The sequence below is a fragment of the Centroberyx gerrardi genome, chromosome 15, assembly GCF_048128805.1.
Source record: "Centroberyx gerrardi isolate f3 chromosome 15, fCenGer3.hap1.cur.20231027, whole genome shotgun sequence".
NCBI classification, from domain to species: domain Eukaryota; kingdom Metazoa; phylum Chordata; class Actinopteri; order Beryciformes; family Berycidae; genus Centroberyx; species Centroberyx gerrardi.
This window is the reverse complement of record NC_136011.1, coordinates 9,016,618-9,043,430: the sequence shown is the minus strand read 5'-3', so window position 1 is coordinate 9,043,430 and position 26,813 is coordinate 9,016,618. Positions and strand designations below refer to the sequence as shown.

Here is a 26,813-nt window from a genome sequence, read left to right as displayed (position 1 = left end):
TAGGAACTAAAGCCATAAAGCCCTGTCCTATTTTCATTTTTCTCTCCTTTGCTTCTTATGTATTGTGATCTTCTAAAATATGACTTATTACATTGTGGTCTACCTTAGCAGGCTATGTACTATTCTGCCTGTCTTGCTGTGAGTTCAACTCTGTCATTTTCTCCAGTGAGACATTGGTAAATAGAGCAGAAAACATTTCTCTCACACAAAGCTTGCAAATTGAAATAAAAGATTTAAGTGTGTGTGTGAGGGTGTGTGTGCAATACATCATGTCTTAGTTTGAGAGAGCTGTCTCCCTGAGCTGATGGCACGTGAGGCAAGTGTGTGTGTGTGTGTGTGTGTGTGTGTGTGTGTGTGTGCCTGTCAGAAATTCACCCACCCACGTCCTTTTTAATAAGACACAAGTTCACTAAAGGGAAAAAGTATTCTCCCCATGTTGGGTCCTGATCATTTTACGACTATAATAATTCACAGCTAGCCAATAATGTCTAAACATCACATTCCTCCACAACGCTAAGTGGTCGCCGTGGCATACGCTTAATGAACGGAAAATGCAGTAAAACGTTAACAGCAACCTCATTCTAATCCTCTCTTATTTACTTTCCCTCTCTCCTTATTCTCCCCTCCCCTTTCTCTCTCTCTCTCTCTCTCTCTCTCTGTCTTTCCCCTCTTATCTCTCAGTTCTGTCCATCCAGGCTGCTGCCATCCAGTTCACCAAGGAGCCCAAGTCCCAGGATGCCTTGCACGGCCGCAGCGCCATGCTGCGCTGCGAGGTCAGCGATCCGGCCGACATCCGTTACAGCTGGCTTCACAACGGCCAGGCCCTGGAAAACAGCGAGCGCCGCTTCCAGGAGGGCAGCAATCTCAAGTTCACCGCTGTGGACCGCAGGCTGGACGCGGGAAACTTCGAGTGTGTCGCCCAAAACACGGTCACAGCGGAGGAGCTCCACTCCACCAACGCATCCTTCAATATCAAGTGTGAGTGTTGTATTTCGAGCCTTTCATGTCCTCAGCCTCGGTACCTTCAACCGAGAGAATTCATAAGTAGTCTGACCTTATGATTTGTTTAGTAATAATTGCCATCCTACTGGGTTTCATAATGGCAACGCAGGTCTGCATCCAGTTTCTGCATCAAAAAAGCAAAACAAAAGTCATAGTATAGAATGACAGGTAGTATGAGCTGGAGGAATGTTTCCACCTTGTTGTTACCTTGTTCTTTGTGGCTTCCTCTCCCTCTCTCCAAAGGAAACTGGATATGTGTGCCACCAAGCATGTGTTTCTTGTTTCTTGTATCTTTTTTTTCCCCCCAGTTGTATAACACTCTCTTTTCCCACATCCTCTCAAAAGGCTTTTGTCTGGAAATTACTGAGCAGTGTAATTCACCTTCTAGCCATATAATTATTTAGGTTTAGATTAACACTGCCCTCCTTGCTCCAGCATATTATTCACGATGGGCTTTTCACTCCCTCGCTTTCCGAACACTGTGTCCCATTAAGGGTCCTGAGTACGCCGAGATCTTAATTTGGTTGTTCAGTGACCCTCTTGAGTTTCAGAGGAAGCCATGGGAATTGTGCCCAGCCCTGCTCGGGATAAATAACAACCTTGTTAATGTATTGTTGAATGCCCTCAGGTACCAGTTGTTGCTGAAAAGGCTTTGTGTCTCAGGAAAACACAGTTTGTAACATTACTGATGGCGGTAGAAAACAAAAAGCAAAGCTGGGTAAAAAAAAAAAAAAAATGGGTCCATCTGGAATATGTTGTCCTTTCCAGCTAAATTCAACTGGGAGGTTGACAGGACTTGTTTAAAGGCTGATTACAAGAACAGATGAGTGTCCAGACCTAACAAGCTGAAACACAGAGAGAGACGTTGAGAGAGATAGACGGAGACGGAATAACAGAGAGAGAGAGAGAGCCGAGGTTCAACCCAGGGTCTGAGATCTGCCTGCACCAGTGAATGTTTGTGGTCTGTGACTGTGAAGATTCAAAGTGCGAGCCAGAGAGACTAAAGAAGCACATTAGTTTTCCAGCTCTCATCTGACCTGAAGGGAACTACTTTTATGTGTTGCAATTAAACATGATCTAGTGTTTCAATAAAGCTCAACTGATGTTCTCACTAAGATAAAAAAAACAAGTTAGACATGAAGCACCAGTTTTTAAGACTTGCCATCGTGACCCAGAATAAACTGCATGTTCTGCCAGGTCAATAACATTCCCATACAGCACAGAACAAGGGAATATTTTTATTGGAAGGAAGACTGTGTGTTAAGTGTCAGAGAATCTAATTTTTCTTACAGAATGTCACCTGGTCTCAGAAAATACATGTAGTCATGGAAAATACATATTGCCATTTTTTTGCAGAGTACAGTGTTCATTAGGGTGGTGATGCATTGAGCATTTTTATGGTCAGTGTAGATGTCTGTCACTCCCAAGAACAGGCTCCAAACTGAGGAACAGGGTCAAAAATCAATTCAAGATTTCCCTGGTAACAAGATTTTATTGCGTGATTGAAACTCCAATGTTGTTTCAAGACCTTTGGTGTGCACAGGTCCTTAAAAAGTTTAAAAAAGCCTTAAAAAAAAAGTATTAAAATATCCTAAACACAGTTATTAGAAGTCTGCAATGACAGGTTTCTTGCATGTGCACTTTTAGATTAATACAGAATAGCATGGCAGCTAGCATGACTTTTTTTATTATAAGCTTTTAACCAAATAAAATTTCTAACTAACTAACAGGGTTAGTAGTACAAATTGAAAACATGTTTTTTTTCCCATCTGCTTCACTAAACACAACTGGACTTCATGTCCCTTAATTCATTTTCTGTTGTCCTTTTTCTTATGCTTCCCGTACATAGTTTAAGAACTTAAATTAGCTGCATTCATTTTTAAATAGGCTGGTTTGCCAGTTTAGTTTTCTTTTTGGTTTTGCAATTGGTCTTGAATTCTATTAGGTAGCATTAAAAGGTCTTAAAAAGTCTCAAGCTTGGCTTTCTGAAACCTGCAGATACACGTCAGATGCTCGAAAAGTTCACTTGTGTGTTGCTGGCTTAGCTACAAGCATGCTGTGTTCACTGCTAGTTTATTTATAACTGGTTCTAAAATCATGTATGCACACGATGTGTTGGCATTAGTACGTGTTTATTAGTGTACGTGTTTGCATGCGTGGATTCTACATTCTACTGAGAGGGTGTTGATAGGGCACCGTATCAAGTAGCCCTTCAAGGAGGTCTTTGAGATCGGGTACTTGAAGGGCTCACAGCAAAGCCCGCAATGAGGCCAGACTACAGAGGTATGATGCTGCATACAAGCTACACACACACACACACACACATACCCACGCACCATGCCATGCCCTGCTGTACTCACTGTTCACTGTAACCACACACTTCTCCACTTTCAGATAGGAGAGTACTAGGGCCATACATAAAGTAGATAAGCTGATACATAGCTGAGAGGCAGTTATTAATGGATGTAGTGTTATTAATACGACTGGGTGAAAACACACATGCACATATGCAAGGTACGGTAAGATTGAAAGCTTAGTATCTGTTTGATAAGAGAACATTTCCCAGAACATCAGCAGAAAGCAGACTCCTCCAGCATGACCTTAGATAGGAAACCACCTACAGTAGCATTTGTACAAACTCTCATTACGCCTGTCCTCTCTTAAAGGAGGAACACAATCACTTACGACATTGCGGACATGTTTCGTATCGAATGCACATGATAAAGCGGCGTAGTAAATCATCCCTAATCACTTCTGTGTACGCTACATCTGTCTGTGTGTATCGACACATTTGTCTCTCTGTCACAGTGCGCTGGTTGGTTGGCTGGCCGTCTCTGGATCGTTGTAGGCGGATCAGGCCATGTTATGACAGATGTTCTCATATTTTCCCAACATGCATTTAACGGGCAATAAAGCCGCACGCAGCCTTCAAGCAAAGACCCCCTCTGGCATTAATCCTGCATGTGGGTTCGCTCATGTGTGTGCTAGTTTGCGTGTGTAGCTGTAAATGGGGGGGTGAAAGGGGGGCGGGGGGGTATTCCATATGTACTGTACATGGACTGTACCAGAGTGTATGGCACATCCACCCCACCCCCACCCACCCACCCTCTGCAGAGTAGTTCAGCTGAGTACAGCCGGGTGTGGGAGAGAGTTAATTTATCTTGCTCTCAATGGAGGGTGGGCTAATCCTGCCTGTTAAGAAGAGTCATTTAAAGTAATTATCCTCCCTCTGTTTTCACTAATAGAGGTTTTAGCCCCCCCCCCCCGTCCTCCGTTTGTCCTGCCTGGTCACTGGGTCTCTATGGCGAACGCGTCCAGCGGAGGCGTCGGACAGCGCTATTGTCAGCATGTTTGTTGGTCCTGGAGGCAACGCTTCACTTCTCCTCTCAGTAACAAGATGCAGACTGACATTGTTTTGGAAATGAGCGGCAGGGTTTGTATGAAAGAGAGACATAGAGAGAGAGAGAAAGACAGGCAGACAGATTTACTTTCATATTTAATCTTTCAAATCACAGAGCCTCTTTCACACAAACATCATGCTCTGATCACCCACCATGTGTCCTTCTCCGACATTGTTCAGCTGACGCGTTTTAGAGCATCCTCCACCTTTTCCTCCACCTTTTTTGTTTCCTCTGGTGCGCTGATAAAACGCATCCCCTTATGCGAGATTAATGACCCAGGCTCCATCCGTCAGATTTTCCCCTGCAGAGCAGAGGCTGACTCTTGCTCCAGTGTCAGAGCCTCTCTCTCCTTCTTTCTCTCTCTTTTTCTTTCTTTCTTCCTCTCTCTCTCCCCCCTGTCACAGCAGACTGCAGCCTCTCTCTGAGTTGCTGTGGTCCGCTGCCTGGCCCGTCGACCTCTGTCGGCCCGAGCTGATGAAATCTGACACCTCGTCTAACACAGTGAGCCGGGTCCCACGGCTGTGCGAGGGGATATTTTCTTTCATCTGACAAAAGTTTACAATGTGAATCCGCTCCGCCGTATGTTTTGGCTATTTCCATACCCATATGTTGCTGTCAGTCATGCAGTATCCCCTGTCTCTGCACTCTCCTGGCCAACCGAATCCACCCTTCCTCTCCGTTTCAGAAACCATTCACCATGGCAACAAATCAGCTCATTGAGTGCAACACACACACACACACACACATCTGTCTTTTGGCACGGCGAGGCATGAATGGCCTAAGCATCTGCCTTGACAATATCCTCACAATTCATCTGTTATCATCCCAGTGTTGATAGAGCTTCCTGTTCTGCCTCCAACATAATAATTATACGCCCCTAATTACGGCGTTCTCTGCCAGGCTCGCTCCTGTGCCACTGTGACACTTAGTCATGCATTCTGATAGGGATTATGGCCAAGTATTCTCCACTAATAGGTTATGAAAGAGTGCCTTCTGTTTGTCGAGTGGACAGCTGGAGAAACCTGAACTGTTCCCAAGCTGTGAACGGGGCAAACGTTGAGAATCTGTGTCAGAAAATCACGGTCAAATAGTATTCAAACAAATAGTACTTGGCATTTGTTTTAACCTGCCTGGAGTTATCAGATGGGTGTGGAGTGCCAGAAAGTTGAGGCAATCACAGGGAAGTATTTAAAATGGTAATCCACAAATACTTCTTTTGTTTTGTTTCTTTTACTTGGCGCAATCTTTGGTACTATGCGCCTTGTTGCTGTTGTGTTTCTACACTGCACTTCCCAAAGGTTGTTTGTCAATCAAACAATGTCTCCAGTACTGTGACGTCTTTTTCCTTGGATTTTCTGTTGGTGGCGCTCTTTTTTTTGTCTGTTCAGTCATGGCTATCGCTGCTCATGCTAACTACCCAGTTCTTCTATTTAATCCGAGCAAACCACTGACGCTGCTGCCAGAAACGTAAAACGCAGAGGATTTTACCAGGAAAGAGCTACCAGACCCCGGGTGTTTAGAACAGCAAATTCATGAAGTGGATATAGGTTGAATCACTGTTGTGTTATATCAATCAGCAGTAGAGAGTAGCATAGACATTTACTTGTATGAAAATGTCGCAGATTATTACTTTAAAAGTCAACATACTCTTCTGTGATTGACACCACCTGATACAGTAAACCCCACCCACCTATTACTCCAAGCAAGTTAAAACAAATGCTTTGATTTATTTGCAGATACTGTTTGGCCCAGGTCCGACTGTCAGTCACATTGTGGATGATACTCTATCCATTTGTTCCATGTTATTTTTTCTTACGCTGTCCTCCTCCTCTGTAGTGACTCACTGTTTCCCCTTCTGCTAAAGTTGGCCCCTTATTCCTCCTTCCCCATGCTCTAATAACAGGTCTGTCTGTGTGTCTGGCCTCGGGTCCCTGTAGCTGGGATGGCCTTCATCTCCTCCTCCTCCTCCTCCTCCTCCTCACTAAGCTTCAGCACTCCCGACTAGAATGGCCTTGACTGACACGCACAACCAAGCAGCATCCTCGGCTATAGTGCCAAAGACATTTAAGTGTATACGTACACACACACATACACACACAGATCTCAGCAGTACTGTCAGCTGGATTTCAGTACACACAAACACACATGTGTACACAAAAACTCTCACAGATACACATAAACATGCACCCCACACACACACACACGCACACATACACACAACTGTTGTAGCATCAGGGCATCTCTGTTAGGGGGTGGCTAATGAGCGCTGCCTGGATCAGATGGGATGTAAGTGAGGGGGATGGAGGCCCAGTTTCTGTAGAGATGGTTTCCCATGATCCCTCTGGGTGCTGAGCATTGCGAGGTTCTTCCGTAATTCATTGTGACAGGCCTTCCTCTACCGCCCCCTCTGACCGTACAGTGGCGTTGATTCCTTCAGCCCCTCTCCTGCACTCTCTCAGGTGGAGGCTCATTCCATGCATATTTCATAGATGATACAAACAGCAACACAGACGCAGCCTCGCTATTCAGCCACGGGCCATGGGAATGGAGCTCTTCAGGAAAGAATTTCTCTCTCACACACACACAAACACACACGTAACACTCATGGAGACGTACATAAACCCATGCAGCCCAAACAAACATGCTCTCTCAATGAATGGATGCATGCACCCAGTAATCATACAGTCCATACAGTGCATACAGTCATGCATGTAAAACAAGCACAGCTTAAATGTCATTATATAAATAACAATTAGCCTACAGACTCATTCAGGGTAAACATATTTATACAGTCACACAGCACAGCAGGGGAAGGGGAAACCCAGCAAGCTAGCACTCAACAGAAGAAGACTTTGATCTCTCTAACTGATTGGTAAATAATTTGTATTTTAACCAGTATCATTTAGTGTCCATTATACTCAGCAGTGGGAAGTGACACAGTCGAGCAATAAGCGAGTGTCTCCGTCAGAACAAATACAGCCTCTTCATCATTGACATTTTAGATTTCAGCTAAATCAAGCAGGCTTCCTGGATCTTTTCTCCTTCTAGGGAAACAGCCAGGCTTAGGCCATGGTTGGGAAAAAAGGGAAGAAATACAGTAGAAACTTGCTGCAATATATCATCTGATATATGTACTGGTTTTTGAAAGGATCATTCACTGCAAAATGTTCATATTTAACCTTTCTCTCATGCTTTTTCCGCATTGTCAGAGTTTAGACTGTAGGAAAGATTTGCTCCTGTGATGATTTCTTGATATATCTCCCAATATGCTGCAACAAATCCCTAATGGTAAAAGCAGCCGGTTCCCCTCTTTCCACATTGTCAAGGGCTATGGATCGATTTCCTTCCATCTGTTTGGTCATTCATTCACCTGTTGGTATGTCACTCGCGATATCTCAGACCCCGCTGATCAGATTTCGACAAAACTGCATCTCACCACTTTTATGTTAAATTACAGTTCATAAATTACACTGATTGACCCAAGGGAGGCGCTACATTGTTCATTTGTTTGTTCATTTGTTTGTCCATGTGTCATTCACAATAACTGACACCACTGATCATATTTTAACAAAATTTAGGGGAATGATGCATCTCACCACTGTTCCAGCATTTTCAAAGTTATACTGATTGGCCCAATTGGGATGCTACAATTACAAGTAAAAAAAAAAAGTGATAAAGTTGTTTCTGATTGGCCATGACAGGGGAGGGCATCGTTCATGGGCTATGTATGATATATGTTCAGTGTTCCTCATTTCCCCTCTACCAGGTTTTATGGGCTCCTGTGACAGTCAGAGTGGCCCTTTTAACCGAGCCAGTCAATGCTACTCTCCATTAAATGTCCATAAAATGCACTGTAAAGGGCACGGCTAGCCTTTGCGAGTTCAGGACAGCGGTATGCTGATGCAAGCTGACCCAGTGATGTGGTAACTGCCTGTTCTGTCTTTCTGTGTGTTCCTGAGTCATAGCGCTGTCGCAGCGATGGGCCCGGCTCTGCCCCGATCCCTGCTGCATCCATTAGCATCATCATCATCATCGCAGGCCGCTGTACTGTGTGTTCCGCGAGGACAGAGCACAGGAATATACCACTTAACTCGATTTTTCCTCCTGTCCCTCTCCTCGATTTTTTTTTTTTTCCCCTCCTGTCCTCCTTTGCTCTTTCCCTCCTCCCGCTTAACGTCTCCTCTGTGGTTTTGTCCCTCAACAGGGTTGGAGAGCGGGGGCGTGACTTTGAAGGAGCCCGCCTCGGAAGGGGAGATCGAGAGCTCTGCCCCGGTCACGCTGCGCTGCCATATTGACGGACACCCGCGGTGAGTCTCAGCTCCAGTTCAGAGTGCAAGGGGTTAAGGATCATGTAGAACACTGTACAGACAAACTGTTCTCCTCTCCCTGTTGGCCTTTCTCATGCCCTTATGTCCTTCTTTTCCTATTCTTCTTCTCGCCCCCCTCTCCTCACTTTTGTGTCTCCTTCACTTCCTTCTCTGCTTCATCAATTTTTTCATCCCACCCTTCTTCCCCTATTTTGTCTTCTCTCCCCACACATCTCTCATCTCAACACCCCTACCCTCCCCAATCCTCCCCGCCCCTTGCCTCTCCCTCCCCAGGCCCACGTGCCAGTGGTTCAAGGACGGGGTGAAGCTGACAGAGAAGAGCCATCAGATCAACAACAAGGAGAGAACGCTCACCTTCAGGAGCGCCAGTCCGGACGATAACGGCCTGTACTACTGCTGTGCCAAGAACGCAGCCGGACACGTCTGCAGCAACAGCAACTTCACCCTCAACATTATAGGTATGGGTGTGTGTGTGTGCCTGTCCTTGTGTGAACTTTCGCTCACCGCTGACCTCACACACCCTTCATTTCAAACACTTTATAGCCTTCACAGCAGCCACAGTCAGCGTGACTTCACCTGCTTTGTTGAACCAGCTAGACGAGATGCTGAAATGAATAAATCACAAAAATGTTTGCTACGCCGCGTTAGCCGAGCTCATCTGATATTTTCCGCTCTCCGTGAAAATTTTCCACATTTCCACACCTGCCGAGAAGTGTTTAGAGATGGTGCGGGGGGTTATGAGAGAGATTGTATGGACCATTAGTGGTGAGAGAGTGAGAGAGAGAGAGAGAGAGTGGCAGAGAGTCCCTAATGTGATTACCAGAGAGTGTGTTAGTACCTTCCTCCTCAGCCACCCACGCAGACAGAACCAACATCACAAACATCTAGCGCCTGTACAAAAACATCAGCTCCCTTAGCAGCATTGTTCTGTTGTTCTGTTGCATTACCATTTAGCTTTCACACACAGTTTGGGTGTAATATACTGTATAGTAAGCTTATTTGTGTTTCTGTGGGCTGTTAACGTGACTTCTGTTGTTTAATCAGTGTGCGTCCCCTGTGTAAGTTCCCCTTAGCTCAACACAGAGGGGAGTACAGTACCTACAGCAGCACATCTGCGAAAGAAACCTGATGCCCCGTTCCACTCTAATTAGCCACCTGCAACATACCCCTCCCACACACACACTCACACACACACACACACACCCACACACACAGAGACACGCTAGATTAGCACCTGGGTGGAGGAAGAAAGAGAAAGGATAATTGTTGAGTTTCCAGTTTCCCTTTGCCACCCTCTGCACGTCTATAGGGCTTCACCTGAAGGAATGGCTGACAGCTTTAGACAGGTTGTCAATGCTTTGGTCACAGGTCCTTAAGTAAGGTCTTTCCGCCAACTTCCTGGGTGGGCCAGGTGTACTCTGTGTGCCGTTTACGCCCTCCTTTTTCTTTACACCACGCAACCAGTAGCACAACATCCTAATGCTTCTATTGGCACCATACCTCCCTTAGCTGTTCAATTTGAAATTCCCACACACATAAACCTGGATTAGGGGTATTTATGTTGCATCAAATCAGCTTTTAAATCGGTATACTGTTCCCCTTCCCTTGTTGAGCTCAACATTTTGGGAGTTAAAGCCTCAGCTTGGTATTTGGGTTGTAAAAAAGCTGTGATAAGTCCTGTGGTGATTACTCCTCCCCTAGGCCATACAGTACCACCTCCCTGGTTTTTGACAGGTCAGGCCGGGCCAGTCCAGTCCAGTATTAGTCAAAGCAAGAGGGCAGACGGAGGCTGGCAGATACCCAGAAATAGACTGAGAGAGAAAGGGGAAAAGGAACAGGTGAATAGAAAGGAAATACTATGCAGTTAAAGCAGATGTTCCCAATGTTTTTTGAAGGGTAAATTGAATGCAAAAAAATCCTTCAAAACATATGGAAATTATCAGTTTTCTACATTATTGATGTTTACAAGTTGACAGAGTGTGTTTTGGTTGCTATTCCTTAAAGGCACAGAAAACGGTCAATGACAACTGTATATAGACGGTGTATGGCTGTATGGCTTCCACAGTGATTTCTGCACAATCCAAACGCTTAAGTAAGATTTATATTATCCCATGACCATAGTAAAATGACCGTAATACATGACCATGACCACAACAAAATGGCCATAATATATTCACGGGTGTTTGAAAGGGTTGGTGATCAGAACCAAGGACTCAACAATTATTTCACCAGGTGCTGAATTTTCTGGCTTTCAAAAGTTATTTTCCGGCCTGGGAGAGAAAACACTCCCAGTCTCCTCCCCCCAGCTACTCACATTTTCTACTGCTCAACGATGGAGGACGGTGCTACAAGTGACCAAGCGGCATCACAAGACATTTCAGCTACGACAGCTAAAAATTCGTTATTATTATTATTCCAGCATTGTGATAATTTACCTCTTCAATAGACGTTTCTGTTGAATCTCTGCTCTAATAGGCTAGCTTACTTGTCTCTATTATGAACTGTGACATTATTGTTTTTGTCAGTTACAGGCCACCATCACTGGGTGACGGTGGCCTGTAACTGGCCTGTGGGTGACGGTGAAGGTTTGAGGAGATAAGTTCCATCGTTGTTGTTGCAATTCCTACTGGTCGCCGATAATTTAATGCCCCTTTAAATTTTTTTTAAAATTGATCACATACAGCTACTGTTCTGGTAGAAATTTTTCCAGCGACCCCATTTCCATGTCAGTCGACCCCAATTGCTGGGAAAGCCAGAGCGTCGTAGAGGAGGGAGATGATCCCCTGTGTGTGACTCTGTGATCCAGGAGGTAAAAAAAGGACAGATGATGGTCCTGATAAGCCCGGGGTCTGGTGCTGGAATGAGTCGCTCACTGACCTCATTAAGTCTCCCCGGGGCCCCGAGGTGCTGACACACACACACCGCCACCTGAAGGCCGCCTGCGCACCGGCCTCGCACTGCTGTTGGCAGGTTTTAATAAAGCCTGGAGTAAGAATGGTGTGTGTGTTTGTGTGTTGCTGGAGCATCCGAGCAGATGTGACTTGATGGTCTAATGCCTGTAAATGTAATCAGAGATGTTTGTGTACTATCCCCCCCCCCCCAACCCCAACCCCTTCTCCCAGATAAGAGTTTTCCACGGCCGGTGGTCACTCCTGAGGACCAGGTGGTGTTGAGGAACGAGGAGGCCGTGTTCCACTGCCAGTTCACCGCTGTGCCGCCACCCACCTTGGAGTGGTACCACGAGAACGAGCTGCTGGCAAACAAGTCTCGGTACGTCTAGAGCTAAACCCCCCTCCCTCCCACTGCACCGCTCCTTTCTTTCTCATCAGACATCCTCCTCCTCCTCGTCTTCCCCTGCTCCCCCTCTTCCTCTCACTCTATATTCTCTGCTCCCACTTGTCAACTCGGACTCCCTTCTCTTTCCCCCTGCGTCTTCCCCCTCCCTCTCCTGCTTCTCTTCTCCCTCTTCCTTTTCTTTCCTGCTCACCATTATATAAGCATCAGCCTTGTGTGTGTGTGTGAGAGAGAATCGGGCGTTCTTTTGGGCCCAGCGAGGTGGAACCCTTGCGTCGGTGTCTCAGCCCTCTGTTTGCTATTACAACTTCGGCTTAAGATGAATTGGAGGGGTAATGTTGCGCGTTAAGGAATGTTATTTCTGGAGTAGAGCGCCGTAAAGTTGTTCCACAGTCTACTATACATCACTTGAACACAGCCTGGCTCTCCAGCCTATCACAAAAGGCTTTGCAACGTTCTCCAAGGTTCTTGCACCGAACGGAAAAAAACCCTCAGGCTACAATCAGCCTACCGCCACGTCCCTTATAACCATATAAGCACTAGATAATAACCAATTTCTATACACCTTGCCAAGTATACCTTCAGGGTACATAGCACGCTTATACATAGCTACATTGTGGGCAGCCTGTTCCGCATGGCGAGTAAGACCCTGGTTTTCCATAGTAAACTGATTAGGGGAGTAGATTGTGTTCACTGAGCGAGGGAGGTGATGGAGTGCAATATCAATAGCTAGTCGTTTGTGTAATGAGCTTGTCGGAGGCGTGTTTGGTGACCCAACCAGTGATGACTAAGCACTGGGACTGTGGAGGGACGCGTAATAAGCACTGCTGAATGTAAACACACACACACACACACACACACACACACACACACACTGTGTCTTTAGAAACCTGGTCTCCTTGTGGGTTAGGTCTCTCAGAGCAGCCTGGTGTTCTGTGTGTTTGTGTTTGTAGTTGTGTTTATTGATCTGGGCTGGTATAATGCCAGGGGAATGCAGCTCTCTGCAGGGGATTTCATCTGCTTTACACCTGTACGGCTCAGACAACCCCCAAAAGATTATGTCTGAATATTTGATGTAGATTGGTTTTCATATGTGTGAAAACTAAAAAAAAAATATGCCTGCTAAAGCTCAAGGCTATTTTGGCTGAGAGAAAGAAAAACTCTGCCCCATGGGTCAAAGTACCTTCTGAGGCAAAAACGTAAAAACCAAGTTTAAAGTTTCCGGGCTGCGGAGGGGCCCATGTAGCTATACCCATGTCTTATTATCAGAGATTAAAAAAAAAGTCTCTCTTCATTATGTTGTGTGGTTATTTTAGACTCGGTTTCCTCAGAGAGAACTGATGTTCCACAGACTAGTTCCTGATCTCTGGGGTGGAAACATACACACACTCCCAAAGCTCATTTCCCTCCTGCTGTTGAGCAGGGAAAGAAGAGATGCTGCAGAAATATCACTCCTCCTGAGGGGATCCACTACAGAACCAGACACACCAGGGCCTCGATAAATCCTTCTTTTGGAGGATTCTTCTCAGGAATTACACAGCACTCCAAATGCATCCAACAGCGCCTGCCCAGTAGTTTATTTATTCCTCTGCCTTACATATTCACTTATCCCAAGAGCAAGCTAATGGCTTTGTCATATAGCCACGGTGAGCTGCTGGTTTTGCCTGTCGGTAGAGCTGCTGTCTGTGGTGTTGTGGGATGTGCAGCTCCCTATCTGTCATCCTGGGAGCTGGCTTAAGGTCAGCCTGTAATTACTTCTCATCCCGTCCATCACTGGCACTGATACTCCCCTCAGCCTGCCAGAGGCCAGGGGGCGGCCATCAAACTGGGCCCCCTAAAGCACAAGACTTTATAAAAATTAAATATTTTCTTTGTGCGCTGTGGAGGCTTGAGACGTAGTGTTTGCAAATAATTCTTGGCATTTGTCTTAACCTACATGGAGCACCAGATGGCCTGGGTTTACTGAATCAAGACTATTCAGATAGCATCAGGTATCTTGCCAAGCACAAAAAAAAGTAGGCCTATACTAAATTAACTTTGAAATACTTTCTGGCAATCATTGTATTGTCCTATGTGGCAACCCCTCCCCATCTGGTGCTCCAAGCAGGCCAAAACAAATGCTAAGAGTTATTTGCAAATGCTATTTGAGCAAGGTCTGGTACTGGGAATTGCGATTGCGTGGGAACATTTCTGTGACACTCATCGGCCCATTAATGTGCTTTCATGTACAATTCATGTGTGACATTGGCTTTTCAGTTGCTTCCTGTTTGTTGGTCAACTATTTTGAGGATTCAGAATGAGAAGAGTCGTCACTGTACATTGATCTGTTTCCTCTCCACAGAGTGATCCTGCTCTCCAACGGCACGCTGGTCATCACCCAGGTCAAGCCCAGGAACACGGGGGTCTACAAGTGTGTTGGCCGCGGCCCCCGAGGGCCCCATGTCACGCTGGAGGCCTCCCTCCTTATAGCAGGTACACACACGCACTCACACACACACAAACGCAACTTTGCAGTTATTGAGCTGGTGAGAGATAAACACCTGCCGTACTGAAATCTGAGAGAGAGGGCAATTGGGTTATGTCACCCTCTTGCCCACCATCTCTCTCTCCTCCTCCCTCCCCTCCCCTCATCTCAGTCTTTCACTTAGGGCCAGATCACTCCTATGGTAATCACATTCCCTTATTGACATCCGCCCCAGCTGTATCCTCTACAGACACTGGACTGGGCGCCTTTTCCTGCCCTCCACCCCCCCTCTTCCCCCGGTAGCTGCTTCCTCTCCTGCTCCCTCTATCCTTTCCTCTACCAGTCCAGCTGTTGGCCAAGCTTTACCTCAACAAGCTTCCTCCTAGGCGTAGTGATACATGGTTTTGCAGTAGTTTCAGATGATGTGACAGTGGGTGGAGAAGTGGCAAAAGTAACATTAAGTAACGGACCCAAGCTGCCTAATAAACAATGTAGAATAATTAACTCACAAAGTGTAAAATTCCCACATGATAGCTTTCCATTGAGGGATCAGAAGTCGTATCAGTGTTCAGTTCCCAGGTTGCATCTCTTCGGACAGCGCCCCCTGACACACAAATTAGCTTTCTGTATGTACAGTAGAAATTTTCACATCAGAAGTCAGACTTCCAAATTGATGGGTGTAGCAAACCACTATAATGGGAAAAATAAAAACATCAACAATGTAAAAATATATTTTTAGATTCAGATTTCCCTTGATGATACAAAAAAACATTTAATGTACAAATCTGAAAATGTCAGAGCCCTTTCAATATTGCACATAACAGTGTTTTTTATTCTTCAAAATACACTCAACCCATAACTCCAAGAACTTTTTTAAAATTATTTTTAAAAGTAGTTCCTGGATCTTAAAGCAAGGACAGACTTTGGTATCTTCTCAATTTACAGATAAGGTAGCATTTTGGAATGCATGTGCATGCAAGTTAAATATTTTGAATAAGCTTAGGGCTGGAATATCAGTGTGTTTCAGTGTCCCAAACACTTTATTCTCTTGAACAGACTCTTTTCCCCAAGGGTTTGGATTAACGAGGTACGACTGTATCTGCAGTTTTAACCCAGTGAACCGCAGCTCCATTTAAATACCTTAATTCACTTAATCTGTTGTTAATCCCTCCGGGCATTATAGGGGATTGTGTCACAGTAGAATTCAGCATTTAGGGACAAGTTGAAACAGTGACTCCATCGCAGCCCCGCCTCGCTCCCTTCGCTGCCCTCCCCTCGCCCAGTCCTACTTCTCTTTCATCTGCTGAGAAATGTGTGGTTTTTTCTTCTGTTCTAATTAATTGATTTGGACCTTAGACCCATAAAAGGTCGCCACCACTGACCTGCTTTTAGAGCCATGTTGGCTAATAAAGCACTAATGACTTCCATTTGGGACACACACAGTATTATACCACACAGTAGTGGGAGCGAGATGGTCTTGTGAGTCTTACTACCGCAGATCGCATTCCACTTACTGTATAGGGTTGCCAGTTTTGATATGACTCACCCCACACAGGCTCTGGCTAATTCCTCACCAAGAAAAACCTATATACTCGCCTACTGTGCGCTTTGTTCTCTAATTACTGTGCCCTGCGCTACAAATCAGTTCTGTTAACAGAACTCTGTGTTGGAATTAAGTACGCTTGTGGCCTCTCATGAAATTCAAATTCAGAAATGCTTCATTGGCTTTGAAGACAGTTTGATGATTATCAGGGGCCTTGTGTAAATGAAAATCAATTTGAGCATTTAAATTGCTCCACGCTGAATATTCTCCTTCTCTCTCTTGGCTCTCTCCCTCCCGCCACCGCAGAGATAGAGGATATGGTGCCCAAGCTGTCGAAGGTGTTCACAGCGGACACCCTGCAGCGGGTGGCCTGTCGCCCGCCGCGGGGCCAACCCGAGCCGGAGGTCTGGTGGGAGAGAGGAGGCCAGCGGGTCCCCGACGAGGGCAGGGTCTACCAGGACGGCCTGGACCTGGTCTTCAGCCCCACAGAGGAGGGAGACTCAGGCTCCTACACCTGCGTGGCCCAGAACAAGGCAGGCCGCAGGACCCAGGAGGTCACCTTCACCGTAGCCAGTGAGTCAGACGCAGACACTTACCAACACATGGAGACTAGCCTGATTACCTCATTTGGCTTGATTCAATTAAAGGAATACACTGGGTTTTGGGATTGGCCCGTTGGTCAACTTGCCTGTTAAGTGATGCGAATACGCACAGCAAAATCATCCATGTGTCCCTGGTAGATCGTATGCTAAAGTGTTAGCATGGAGCACCAGAGTGAACGAGAGGGTTCCCACTGGTATTTCTGGAATATCATCGAATTTAGAGAGGAGTATTCCAGACAGGGAAAGTCAGGGAATTTGATGAATTCTCTGGGGAAGTCAGGTACTATCAGGAGATTTTACAAATGGGTCACTTAAAAGAAATATGTCAGGGGGTATTTGCAACTTATTTCACACATTTATTATATTAGATGGTGGGTTTTTTTGCTGTTTTCCTGACTGTTTACCCATATAGAACTCTTCTAAGCTGAAAAACATTAGCAAACTCGAGAGGAATAAAGTTTTTAGGTCACAGACATGCTACAACTTCAGGAAAGTCATGGAATGTTACAACAGGACCATGGAGGGAACACTGGAACAATATACAGAGGACTCGTGGATGATTTTGGTGTCTAGATTCTTGTTGACTAACGGGCCATTCTCCCCAAAACTGGCATGTAGCTAAAGCTTTATTGTGCGTGTATGTGTGTTTGTAGGCATTGTTATAACTGTATTTTGTGTGTGTGTGTGTTTGTGGACACAGCTGCCCCAGTGTGGGTGACCAGGCCCCAGGACAGCCAGTTAGAGGAGGGTAAACCAGGTTACCTCCACTGTCATGCCCAGGCCAACCCCGAACCTGAGGTCACCTGGCTCCGCAACAACATCATCGTCACACCAGAGGTCAGTTATCACACACACAATTATATAAACACAGTTGTACATGCGCATGACTCATATACACACACTCATATACACAGTACACTCACATCCTCCCTCCTATTCGTCTCATTTCATTCTCTCACTAGCTGGGTTTCCATCCAACCGTTTTATTTTTTTGCAAATTATGATGTATCGAATTAAGAAGGCTGAACTTAAATGGCACATTTTTTTAAGTTTTCACAGTGGCTTGAGATGGAAATTATGAGATAAATGGCAATGCAATGCCTTTGTTGAATAAATAATAACGTAGCATGAAGACTTTCCATTTTCTGACGTAGCTACGTTCTACATTCAGGAAGCCTGCTTATTCACTTCATTCCAGCTGATGGAAACTGGCCTAATACGCATTTTATGTTTTTTAGCACATTTGAAAAGTTCACTTAAAAGTTCTCTTTCATCCAGGACTCTCGTTTTAAACTGTTCCCCAATGGCACCCTGAGGATCAACAGTGTGGAGGTGTACGACGGACACATTTACGGCTGTGAGACCAAGACTGTAGGCGGCCGACTGTCTGGACAAGCCAGAGTCTATGTGCTTGGTAAGCTGGAAGGAGATCTATCAGGCAATCAGGCAATCAATATATGGATAATACGCTTCCCACTGAGAGTGTGGGAAGGCATTTCCCAGACTGACTGAAACATAACGTGAGAAAAGAGCCCATAATGTGTGTGTGTGTGTGTGTGTGTGTGTGTGTGTGTTTCCTAGAATAGAAAGAGCGTGTCCATGTTGTGTCACTGGGCTTCCTGCAGGACACCCACTGAGGTGTAAAATCTGACTCATGCACAGCAGCCTTATCACAGCCTCCATTTTAACACATTATCTCAATGTTAAATTCCTATCCGCATAGCGCTGCGGCTATAGGATTACTGTGATAGATGGCTTGACATGTCACTGTTTTGTCTGGCCAATCTCTGTGTTTATATGATCTGAGCCCCTGATAGACTTGTGTTCACTTACTCAGCCGTGTGTACATTCGTGCATGTAGCCGCAAACCCCAAATGTGTCTGGGCACGATTTGAATGAGCCAAGCGTCATTCATCTGTGTACTGGAGTGTGAGTTGCACAAAAAAAGGCTTTGACATGTGGCGTCCCCCCCACCCCACCCCACCCCACTACCCCCCAGCGTCTGTGTTTGCCGTGTGTGTAATGAATGTGTGTGTTTTGACTTGCGTGTGTTCCAGAGAAGCTGAAGTTCACCCCAACCCCCCAGGCCGCCCAGTGCCTGGAGCTGGATAATAAGATCACCATCCAGTGTTCAGCTACAGGCAGAGAGAACCCCACCATCCGCTGGACCAAAGCAGGTGTGCACACCGCTGGCTTAACCCTAGCTTACAGCAGCTTAAAGCCTAATCAGATAAGGCGTGACTGTTATACACTTCGTTTTTTTTTTTTTTTTAAAGAGATAGCTCATCCAGAATGCCGCTGTACCCTTCATTCCACTAATGCTAATGATGACAAATGCCGTTTCAACAAGGATATGAAGGGACATGCGCAGAATATGTAATGAACAGAGCGTGAGGAAGATTCATCATCATGGATCATTTTCTCCCGTTCATCTGCATTGGCCGTGATGGAGTAGATTTAAGCACTGAACCCCCCGTCCCCGTGTGTCTCCCTGTCGCCCCCTGCAGACGGAGGGGAGCTGCCGCCTCACGTGGAGCAGAGGAACGGCCAGCTCCAGTTCACCAAAGTGACCCGCAGTGACGCCGGCAACTACACCTGCATTGCCTCCAACAGCCTCCAGGGGGAGATCAGAGCCTTGGTTTCCCTCAATGTGGCAGGTAAACCACCCACTCATCAGGGTTTACGAGGAAGGGGTCATGCTACAGTGTTAGTCATCAGGCGTGCATTTGAATTACTTGTGGTTTCAGCAGTAGTACATCCCTCAGAACGGTTTTATGAGCGAGTCATTCATTGATCCTTCTCATCAAGTGGCAAACATAGCATTTACTGTGTGGCCTTTTTATAGCCTAGTAATGAATTGCATTTGGGTTGTAGACTGCGAATGACAGGAAAATGTTAACCGCAGTCACCACAGGAAATATTCTTCCCCAGCTGTGGTGTAAGTATTGTATTAATGACTGTGTGTGTATATGTGTGTGTGTGTTTGTGTGCATGTGTGTATGTATGCTCGTGCACATATTTGTAGTGTACATCCAGTTTAAGCTGGAGCCGGAGCATACAACAGTGTACCAGGGTCACACAGCCATCCTGCACTGTCAGGCCACCGGCGACCCTGAGCCTCACATCCACTGGGTGGCCAAAGACAAGGCGCTGGACATCAGCAAGAACAGGAGGTAAGAACATCGATTTGTCACACACATCCATGCCATTTCTATCAGTTTCTAGACTGATTAGAGGCTACAGCTCAACCATACTTAACATAGACCTCGTTAAATGAATACACTTTGTGGCAAACAGGCTCTTGGATCAACATATCGCTGCAGGGCATGAAAATTGATAGCAGCTTCAACTATGTGTGTTCATTATATATTTTGTTCCTGCGAATATACACGCTTGAGCACATTGTGCATGTTTAGTGGATGGTACAAGCTAGCTTTGCATCTTATCAAGAACTTTAGTATGTGCACTATAGGCAGAAAAAGAGTTTCAACCCAGGAGTGAGGTGAAGGGAAGGTGTGATCACCATTACAGTAATGTTAAAAAGCCCAGTTTTCATCACTCAGTCTGTCATCAGTCTGTCTGTCAATGAAACTGCAAAACCATTAAAAGTGACTTGATCAAAGGTCACAAAATACTAACAGGTCAGGAGTTAGTTGATCACTGTGGCGTCCAAAAGACCAAACTAAAGCACCCACTAACATTCTGTGAGTCTTTTGAAAATGTTTTGAAAATGCCAAAGATTTGGTTTTCACGTTTCTGTACAATCCATACATGAAACGCCTGGGAACCTTTTGTTAGCCTTGGTTAGCCAGTCGGCATTTCAGATGAACATAGTGAACATGCAGGGCTCCGTCTTAATCTGTCCCGTTCCTTCTGTCTTCCAGGCTCCAGAAGATGCCCAACGGCTCCCTGGTGATCACTGATGTCACTACAGATGACACGGGCAGGTATACCTGTGTGGCCGGAAACAGCTGCAGCATCAAAGACCGTATGGCACAGCTCTACGTAGTGGGTGAGTTTAACATATACACACACACACACACACACACACTCGCCTATTTACACAGGCTTCCTTTATTACGAACAAAGGTGCACACAGTGGGCCTAAGCTATGATCACGAGTGGTGGGTGAAGGCATTAATTAAACCCTCATCCTCTGCCCGTCATCCATCTCGACAGGCTAATAACCATGTCCACATCTGTGACGCCAAGGCTGTCAGCGAGGTGATGGGATTGGGCAGACACTAGATCTAATAAAGCGTTGCACTCTGTGGCTCCTTGTGTGCTGACTGAAACTGAAAATCACAGTCACACACTAGTACAAGTGTCCCTTATTAACTCATTTTCTCCCAGTGTAGCAGCATAGTACTCTGGACTGGTTCAAAGAAGGAGACTGAATTGAATTTGGATGTTTTGTCGTAGTTTGTTAGGGTCAACGTGAGATTTAATGTTTAAACATGAGTTTTGTTTTCGGCCAACTTTGCAAATCAAGAAGGGGTCTTTCACACAGTACACTCTTTCACACCCGATTCAAAGTGAACTGAATACACATTTTCTGAGCTGTATTAAAAGAAGACGACAAATATGTGAAATCCCAAGTTAGATATGTGGATGTGTTGAAAATGACACATACTTTTTAAGAGCATTCCAGTTAACCACAACATCCGTCTGTGCCCGACAGAGAAACCAGTACAGAACCATGATGCCGACGACGACAAGGCTCCCTACAAGATGATCCAGACCATTGGTCTGTCAGTTGGAGCGGCTGTGGCCTACATTATCATAGTGCTGGGCCTCATGTTCTACTGCAAAAAGAGGCGCAATGCCAAAAGACTGCAGAAGGGCCAGGAGGGGGAGGAGCCTGAGATGGAGTGTCTCAATGGTATGTATGTGTGAGGGAGAAAGGTGTCTGGATTCATGTTTAGACAGTTGTAAAGTCAATCATGGGGTTATGTGGGTAGTTAATGTTCCCTCAAATTTATGGTGTTACAAAGAGAGCTTTGTAGAAAACCTTAAGGCATTTGCAGCCATCTTGTGTTCATTGTGGGTACTGCATGAAACATGTATAACAGAATATGTCTCAACTTCAGGTGATGGGACATGGTTTTAGTGAAGCAAACTAGAAAAACAAAAGTGGCATCTTGCTTCATCACCTGTGACACTCATCTCATTTGTTTTGTTATAACATCAAGTGTTAGTCAGGTGCTGTGGGGTCTATGCTCAATACATTGTTCTGATCACAGAAACATCTAATGATTAAGTGTTAATTGTATTTTACTTTATTTGGCTACAACTGTCAAGTTGACAATGCCCTCTAACACTAGCTGTGACTTTTGACACTGTGTGATGTGCGTTGTGTTTGTCAGGAGGGGCTGTGCAGCAAAATGGCCACACCACCGCTGAGATCCAGGAGGAGGTGGCACTCACCAACATGGGTACCATGGCAACAACCGAGAAACGCCACAGCCACGTCAACAACGATAAGCTCCAGTTTCCCCGAGCAAACTTACAAACCATCACTACTTTAGGTATGACAGACAGCATTAGCTTTGTTGGACAGGTTTAGGATCATGTAGTCTAAATGCTGTTTAAAGGCTGACAATTTTCAGTGTTTTCACATGAGAAAACAAAATGTGTGATATCTGCTCTGACATTTGCCCTCTGGTATGTGTGTATATTTATTTAGGTAAAGGGGAGTTTGGTGAGGTGCTGCTAGCCAAAGCTAAGGGTATCGAGGAGGGCGAGGAGGAGACGGTGGTGTTGGTGAAGAGCCTCCAGACCAGAGATGAGCAGCTACAGCTCGACTTCCGCCGCGAGGCTGAAATGTTTGCCAAGCTCAACCACACCAACGTTGTCCGCCTGCTGGGCCTGTGTAGAGAGGCAGAGCCCCACTACACCATCCTAGAGTACTACGACCTGGTAAACACACACACACACACACACACACAGATCAAAGATATTAATTTTTGCTTCATTTAATTCTCTTTTTGTCACTTTTCTGATATTAGGGAGACCTAAAGCAGTTCCTGAGAATTTCCAAAAGCAAAGATGAGAAGATCAAGTCTCAGCCTATCAGCACCAAGACCAAAGTAAGTGTGTCCTACATGACTAAATCCATACTGGCTCTGAATTCATGTGCATTGCACTGTGTTCAAGCTTTTTAGGATCAGAAGTACATCATCCCACCCACCATCTATGTACCTTTTTTTGTTATCGCACTAATGTTTGAATCAAAGATAGATCTGTATGTTGATATCAGCATATAGAGATTTATGGAGGCTTTTTTGTGCAGGTTGCTCTACTCCTGATTCTTGCAAGATGTTAATCTTACTATCATACATGCAGCATCAAAGTCACTTTGCTTCTGCAGCTCCTCAGTCCATCGCATCCTTTCTTTCCTCAGGTTTCCATCTGTGCCCAGGTGGCTCATGGGATGGAGCATCTGTCCAATCACCGCTTTGTTCACAAAGACCTCGCCGCCCGAAACTGCCTGGTCAACGGTCAGCGTCACGTGAAAGTGTCCGCACTCAGCCTCAGCAAGGACGTCTACAACAGGTAATTTAGACAGGAAAAACATATCGTCAAAATCAGAACCAGAATCGCTTTAATCATCAAGTACAATAAACATACAAGAATTCATCCTGGTGACAAGCCTATATGTTAAGAACTGATATTTGAGTTGCAGTGAGCTCATGATAATACCGTTCAACTGGTTGACATTGTATGTCTCTCTTTCCATCTTGTCATTCCTCCCGTGTGCAACTGTGTAGCGAGTACTACCACTACAGACAGGCATGGATCCCCCTGCGCTGGCTCCCAGCAGAGTCTGTGTTTGAGGATGACTTCTCCACCAAGTCTGATGTGTGGGCCTTTGGAGTGCTGATGTGGGAAGTGTTCAGCCATGGGGAAATGCCATACACCAAACTCAGCGACGACGAGGTGCTGGAGGGTGAGTATGAGGCTTTAGTGGCTCAGCACTAAATCAAGGGGGAGATCCGGAACACAAAAAGAAGGGCAACAGGTCTTTCAGTAGAAACAAGGTTCCCACTGGTCATGAAATATGCAATTCAGAGAGGTGTATTCCAGACAAGGAGAGTCAGGGAATCTGATCAATTCTCTGGGGAAGTCATGGAATATCAGGGAATTTTACAGATGGGTCATTTTACAGGAACTTACCAGAATGTATTTTACAACTTGTTGCACAGTTCAGAGGTTTTCTGAGCTGAAAAACAACATTAACAAACCAGGAAGGAACAAAATTTTCATGTCATAGGAGCACTCTGACTTAGTTATGGAAAGTCATGGAAAAATCTTGGAACTTCACAAATCCCTGATTAATTTCCATGCAATTATCTGCCACGCACCAACTCGGTTAAATGTTACAACCTCAAAACTGGGCTGAATAATTTAGATATTCCTGAGTCAACAGCTAAAAGCTTGAAGTGTTTCTGACCCAGTGTAACCTGCGTCTCTCGGCTCGTCCTCCACCCTCCAGGTCTGCAGGCCGGGAAGCTGAAGCTGCCCGTTCCAGACGGATGCCCTTCCAAAGTCTACAAGCTCATGGTCCGCTGCTGGGCGCCCAGCCTCAAAGAGCGCCCCTCCTTCACTGAGATTGTCCACGCCCTGGGAGAGCTGCCCTCCGACAGCAAAGTTTGAGAAGACCCCCTCCCCCCCCCTACATCAGAGGGGAACTTATCCCAACCCCCCCTCCCCCTAAAAATAAAGACAGGAATGCTGGATTATTAGTCTCACACATTTCAGGGAAGAGGGTTGAGGAGAAAACACTTTTTTATATGTATTTCAAAAAAAAAAAGTGGGTGCGTGGATAAGAGAAGACTTTCGCTATACCAATGGAAACGCACTCGTGTTTGTGTGAATGGCTTCTTGTGAGCAGTGCCAGGAGTTTACATTTGCCTTAACCGCAGCATGGACGACTCTCCCCCTGAAGTCCCTCTCTGTGGTTCCACTGTGACCCTGCCTGCCTGCAGCCCTCCCTCTCTCAGGGCTGCTCTGTCCCAGAGACACTCTTTTATGGAGCCTGACAACCTCAGTGCCTCTACCCCCCCCCCCCCTCCCTCCTTCCACCCCCTCCCACCAACACCCACTCACCTGGACCTCCAACTGTTACATAGGGATGTTAGATAAAGTGCTTTCACCGGCTCAGATCGATAGCCACTATTGCTCTGAAGCTTATGAAGAGCCATTGAAACCTAGGATCACTGCTCTATAATCTCCCCGCTGTGTTTTCTTATAAAATGGAGAAAATACTGAGGGGAACAAGTGGGTTTTTATGTGAACTTCTGTGGATCATTGAAGCTTTTGAAACATTGTATCGCCACTTAGGAGCGTATCGAGTTTCATCTGGCCTGCTTGAACTTTAACATCCCTACAGCCGCCTCCTGAGCCCCCCCCCCCCCCCCCCCCCCCCCCCCCCCCCGCACCCCTCCACCCTAATCCCGGAGACATCAAGCTACTCTGTCCAGCAGGGGGCACTGTGTGCTAGACTCACCACCTGTACGCTATAACCAAGTTCCAACTTGCATTCACAACCTCCAATGTGTGTGTGCCACTGAGCTGTTCCTACGATACGAATACGTTCAAAGAGGCAAAATATCAGGATACTGAGCAAGCACAAGAGGAAAGGGGTTTTGCATGAAGGTTTATCGTCTGTTACACTTGCGATTTGTGACGCGGGGGAACTTGTGGAGCAAGTAGTCTGTGTTATGGTAACACTTCAGGAAAAAAAAAAAGAACGATCAAGTTTATAGCCAAGGAATATATTGAGTGGATGAGACTGTGCCAGTGTGGGCTTTGTATGTTTTTATGAGTGTGCTCTGTTCTCGTATTAACTTTGAGGTGCTTATTGGTCACTACCTATGGGTAAGAATACCCAATGTACCACATTAACATGTTCAATCACCGTGTTGTCACGGTTGCAGCGATGCAGCCTATCACTGTTGTTAACCTGCAACATTATTTCTTCAGAGGTCCAATCACAATTCTCCTCCTTCCTATCTGGTCCAGTTATTTTGTGCAATGCTGCAAAGTGGACCATCCAGGCAATGTGTACATAATGTAGAAGCCATGCACTAACTTCACTTAAAAGAATATCCCTCTTTATCTCTATCATGTTGTGTAGAAGGACATGCAGGTGCCTGTTTATTTATGATGAAGGTCCTGTCTTTTTTTTACTGTGTTTATAATAGAAAGGTACTCCTCTGATCACTTAAGGTAGTTACGCTATGTATTAAGTCTCATGATCCATCTCAATATGCATTCAGTCTGGTAAGCAGCTGAATATGCTAACAAAGTACAAAGGAGGTCAAAAGAGTGACTACTGGTCACCAGTACTCATTTAAGTGCCTGGTAAATGAAGGATTATCTTAACTGTTTCCCTCTTTTTTTTTTTTTTACAATATCTAATCAAATGCAATGGCCTTTTGTTGTTTATGAACTTGTTTTTATACACATTGTTTTTAGTGTAATGGTTTGTTTTTTTTCTATGAATGCTAGGCACTCACACCTAGACCTCTTTTTTTTAATCCGCTTCAGCAAATGTTCACAATAATCACAAATATATACAAAAATATACATGCTGCTGTCAATAAAAGTTCACAGTGTTTTTACCCAATGTGTTGTGTTTAATTCATGGCAGCCACTGTAGATGCAGTCCTTTGGTGTCATGCAACTAATCCAAGTAATTCTCTAGTTTTCCACTAGGTGGTGGCGTATTTCTTCTGTAGGACATTTGACAGCTGACCACAAAAGCTTGCCAAACATTTTTTTTTTACATGCAATTATGTGTTGGGAGATGAATATGATAACTTCACATAGCCTTTTATAGCTGTACAAGAGGTTTCCTACATGAGTAAGTTTCAGTGTGTTGAATTTGTGACGTGGATGTTCTACTTTCATCTGATATATTGATTATTGATAAGATATTGGACCAGAAGTCATAAAGTTAAAGTCTGCTTATGATATATGTCTACTTTCCATGCAAATGTGATGCTTCTAACTGGACTCTTGCATTGTGCTGTAAATATACTTGCTCTCTTTTTCTGTCCCAGCAGTTCACTGTAGGCTTTGAGAACGTGTAACTTCATCACACAGCTTGTCCTGAGGCATCATAACACTCATACGGACTTGTGTGGCTATGACATGAAGTTATGCTTACATTGT

The 26,813-nt window shown here is 45.3% G+C and overlaps 1 protein-coding gene across 1 annotated transcript in view; it reads left to right on the top strand.

The window, feature by feature from the left end:
• ptk7b (protein tyrosine kinase 7b) overlaps positions 1 to 26,528 on the top strand; it is a 77,059-nt gene extending 50,531 nt beyond the window's left edge. The window contains exons 2-20 of the mRNA XM_071922580.2: positions 682 to 978; positions 8,608 to 8,710; positions 9,005 to 9,189; positions 11,854 to 12,001; positions 14,367 to 14,497; positions 16,339 to 16,605; positions 17,335 to 17,471; positions 17,913 to 18,048; positions 18,692 to 18,811; positions 19,142 to 19,291; positions 19,660 to 19,807; positions 20,519 to 20,646; positions 21,316 to 21,516; positions 22,001 to 22,162; positions 22,321 to 22,553; positions 22,643 to 22,723; positions 23,038 to 23,189; positions 23,405 to 23,583; positions 24,130 to 26,528. Of these exons, the coding sequence (XP_071778681.2) occupies positions 682 to 978; positions 8,608 to 8,710; positions 9,005 to 9,189; positions 11,854 to 12,001; positions 14,367 to 14,497; positions 16,339 to 16,605; positions 17,335 to 17,471; positions 17,913 to 18,048; positions 18,692 to 18,811; positions 19,142 to 19,291; positions 19,660 to 19,807; positions 20,519 to 20,646; positions 21,316 to 21,516; positions 22,001 to 22,162; positions 22,321 to 22,553; positions 22,643 to 22,723; positions 23,038 to 23,189; positions 23,405 to 23,583; positions 24,130 to 24,290 (3,119 nt within the window). The 3' untranslated portion in view covers positions 24,291 to 26,528. The remainder of the gene's footprint in view (positions 1 to 681; positions 979 to 8,607; positions 8,711 to 9,004; positions 9,190 to 11,853; positions 12,002 to 14,366; positions 14,498 to 16,338; positions 16,606 to 17,334; positions 17,472 to 17,912; positions 18,049 to 18,691; positions 18,812 to 19,141; positions 19,292 to 19,659; positions 19,808 to 20,518; positions 20,647 to 21,315; positions 21,517 to 22,000; positions 22,163 to 22,320; positions 22,554 to 22,642; positions 22,724 to 23,037; positions 23,190 to 23,404; positions 23,584 to 24,129) is intronic.
• The last annotated feature ends 285 nt before the right edge of the window (positions 26,529 to 26,813 follow it).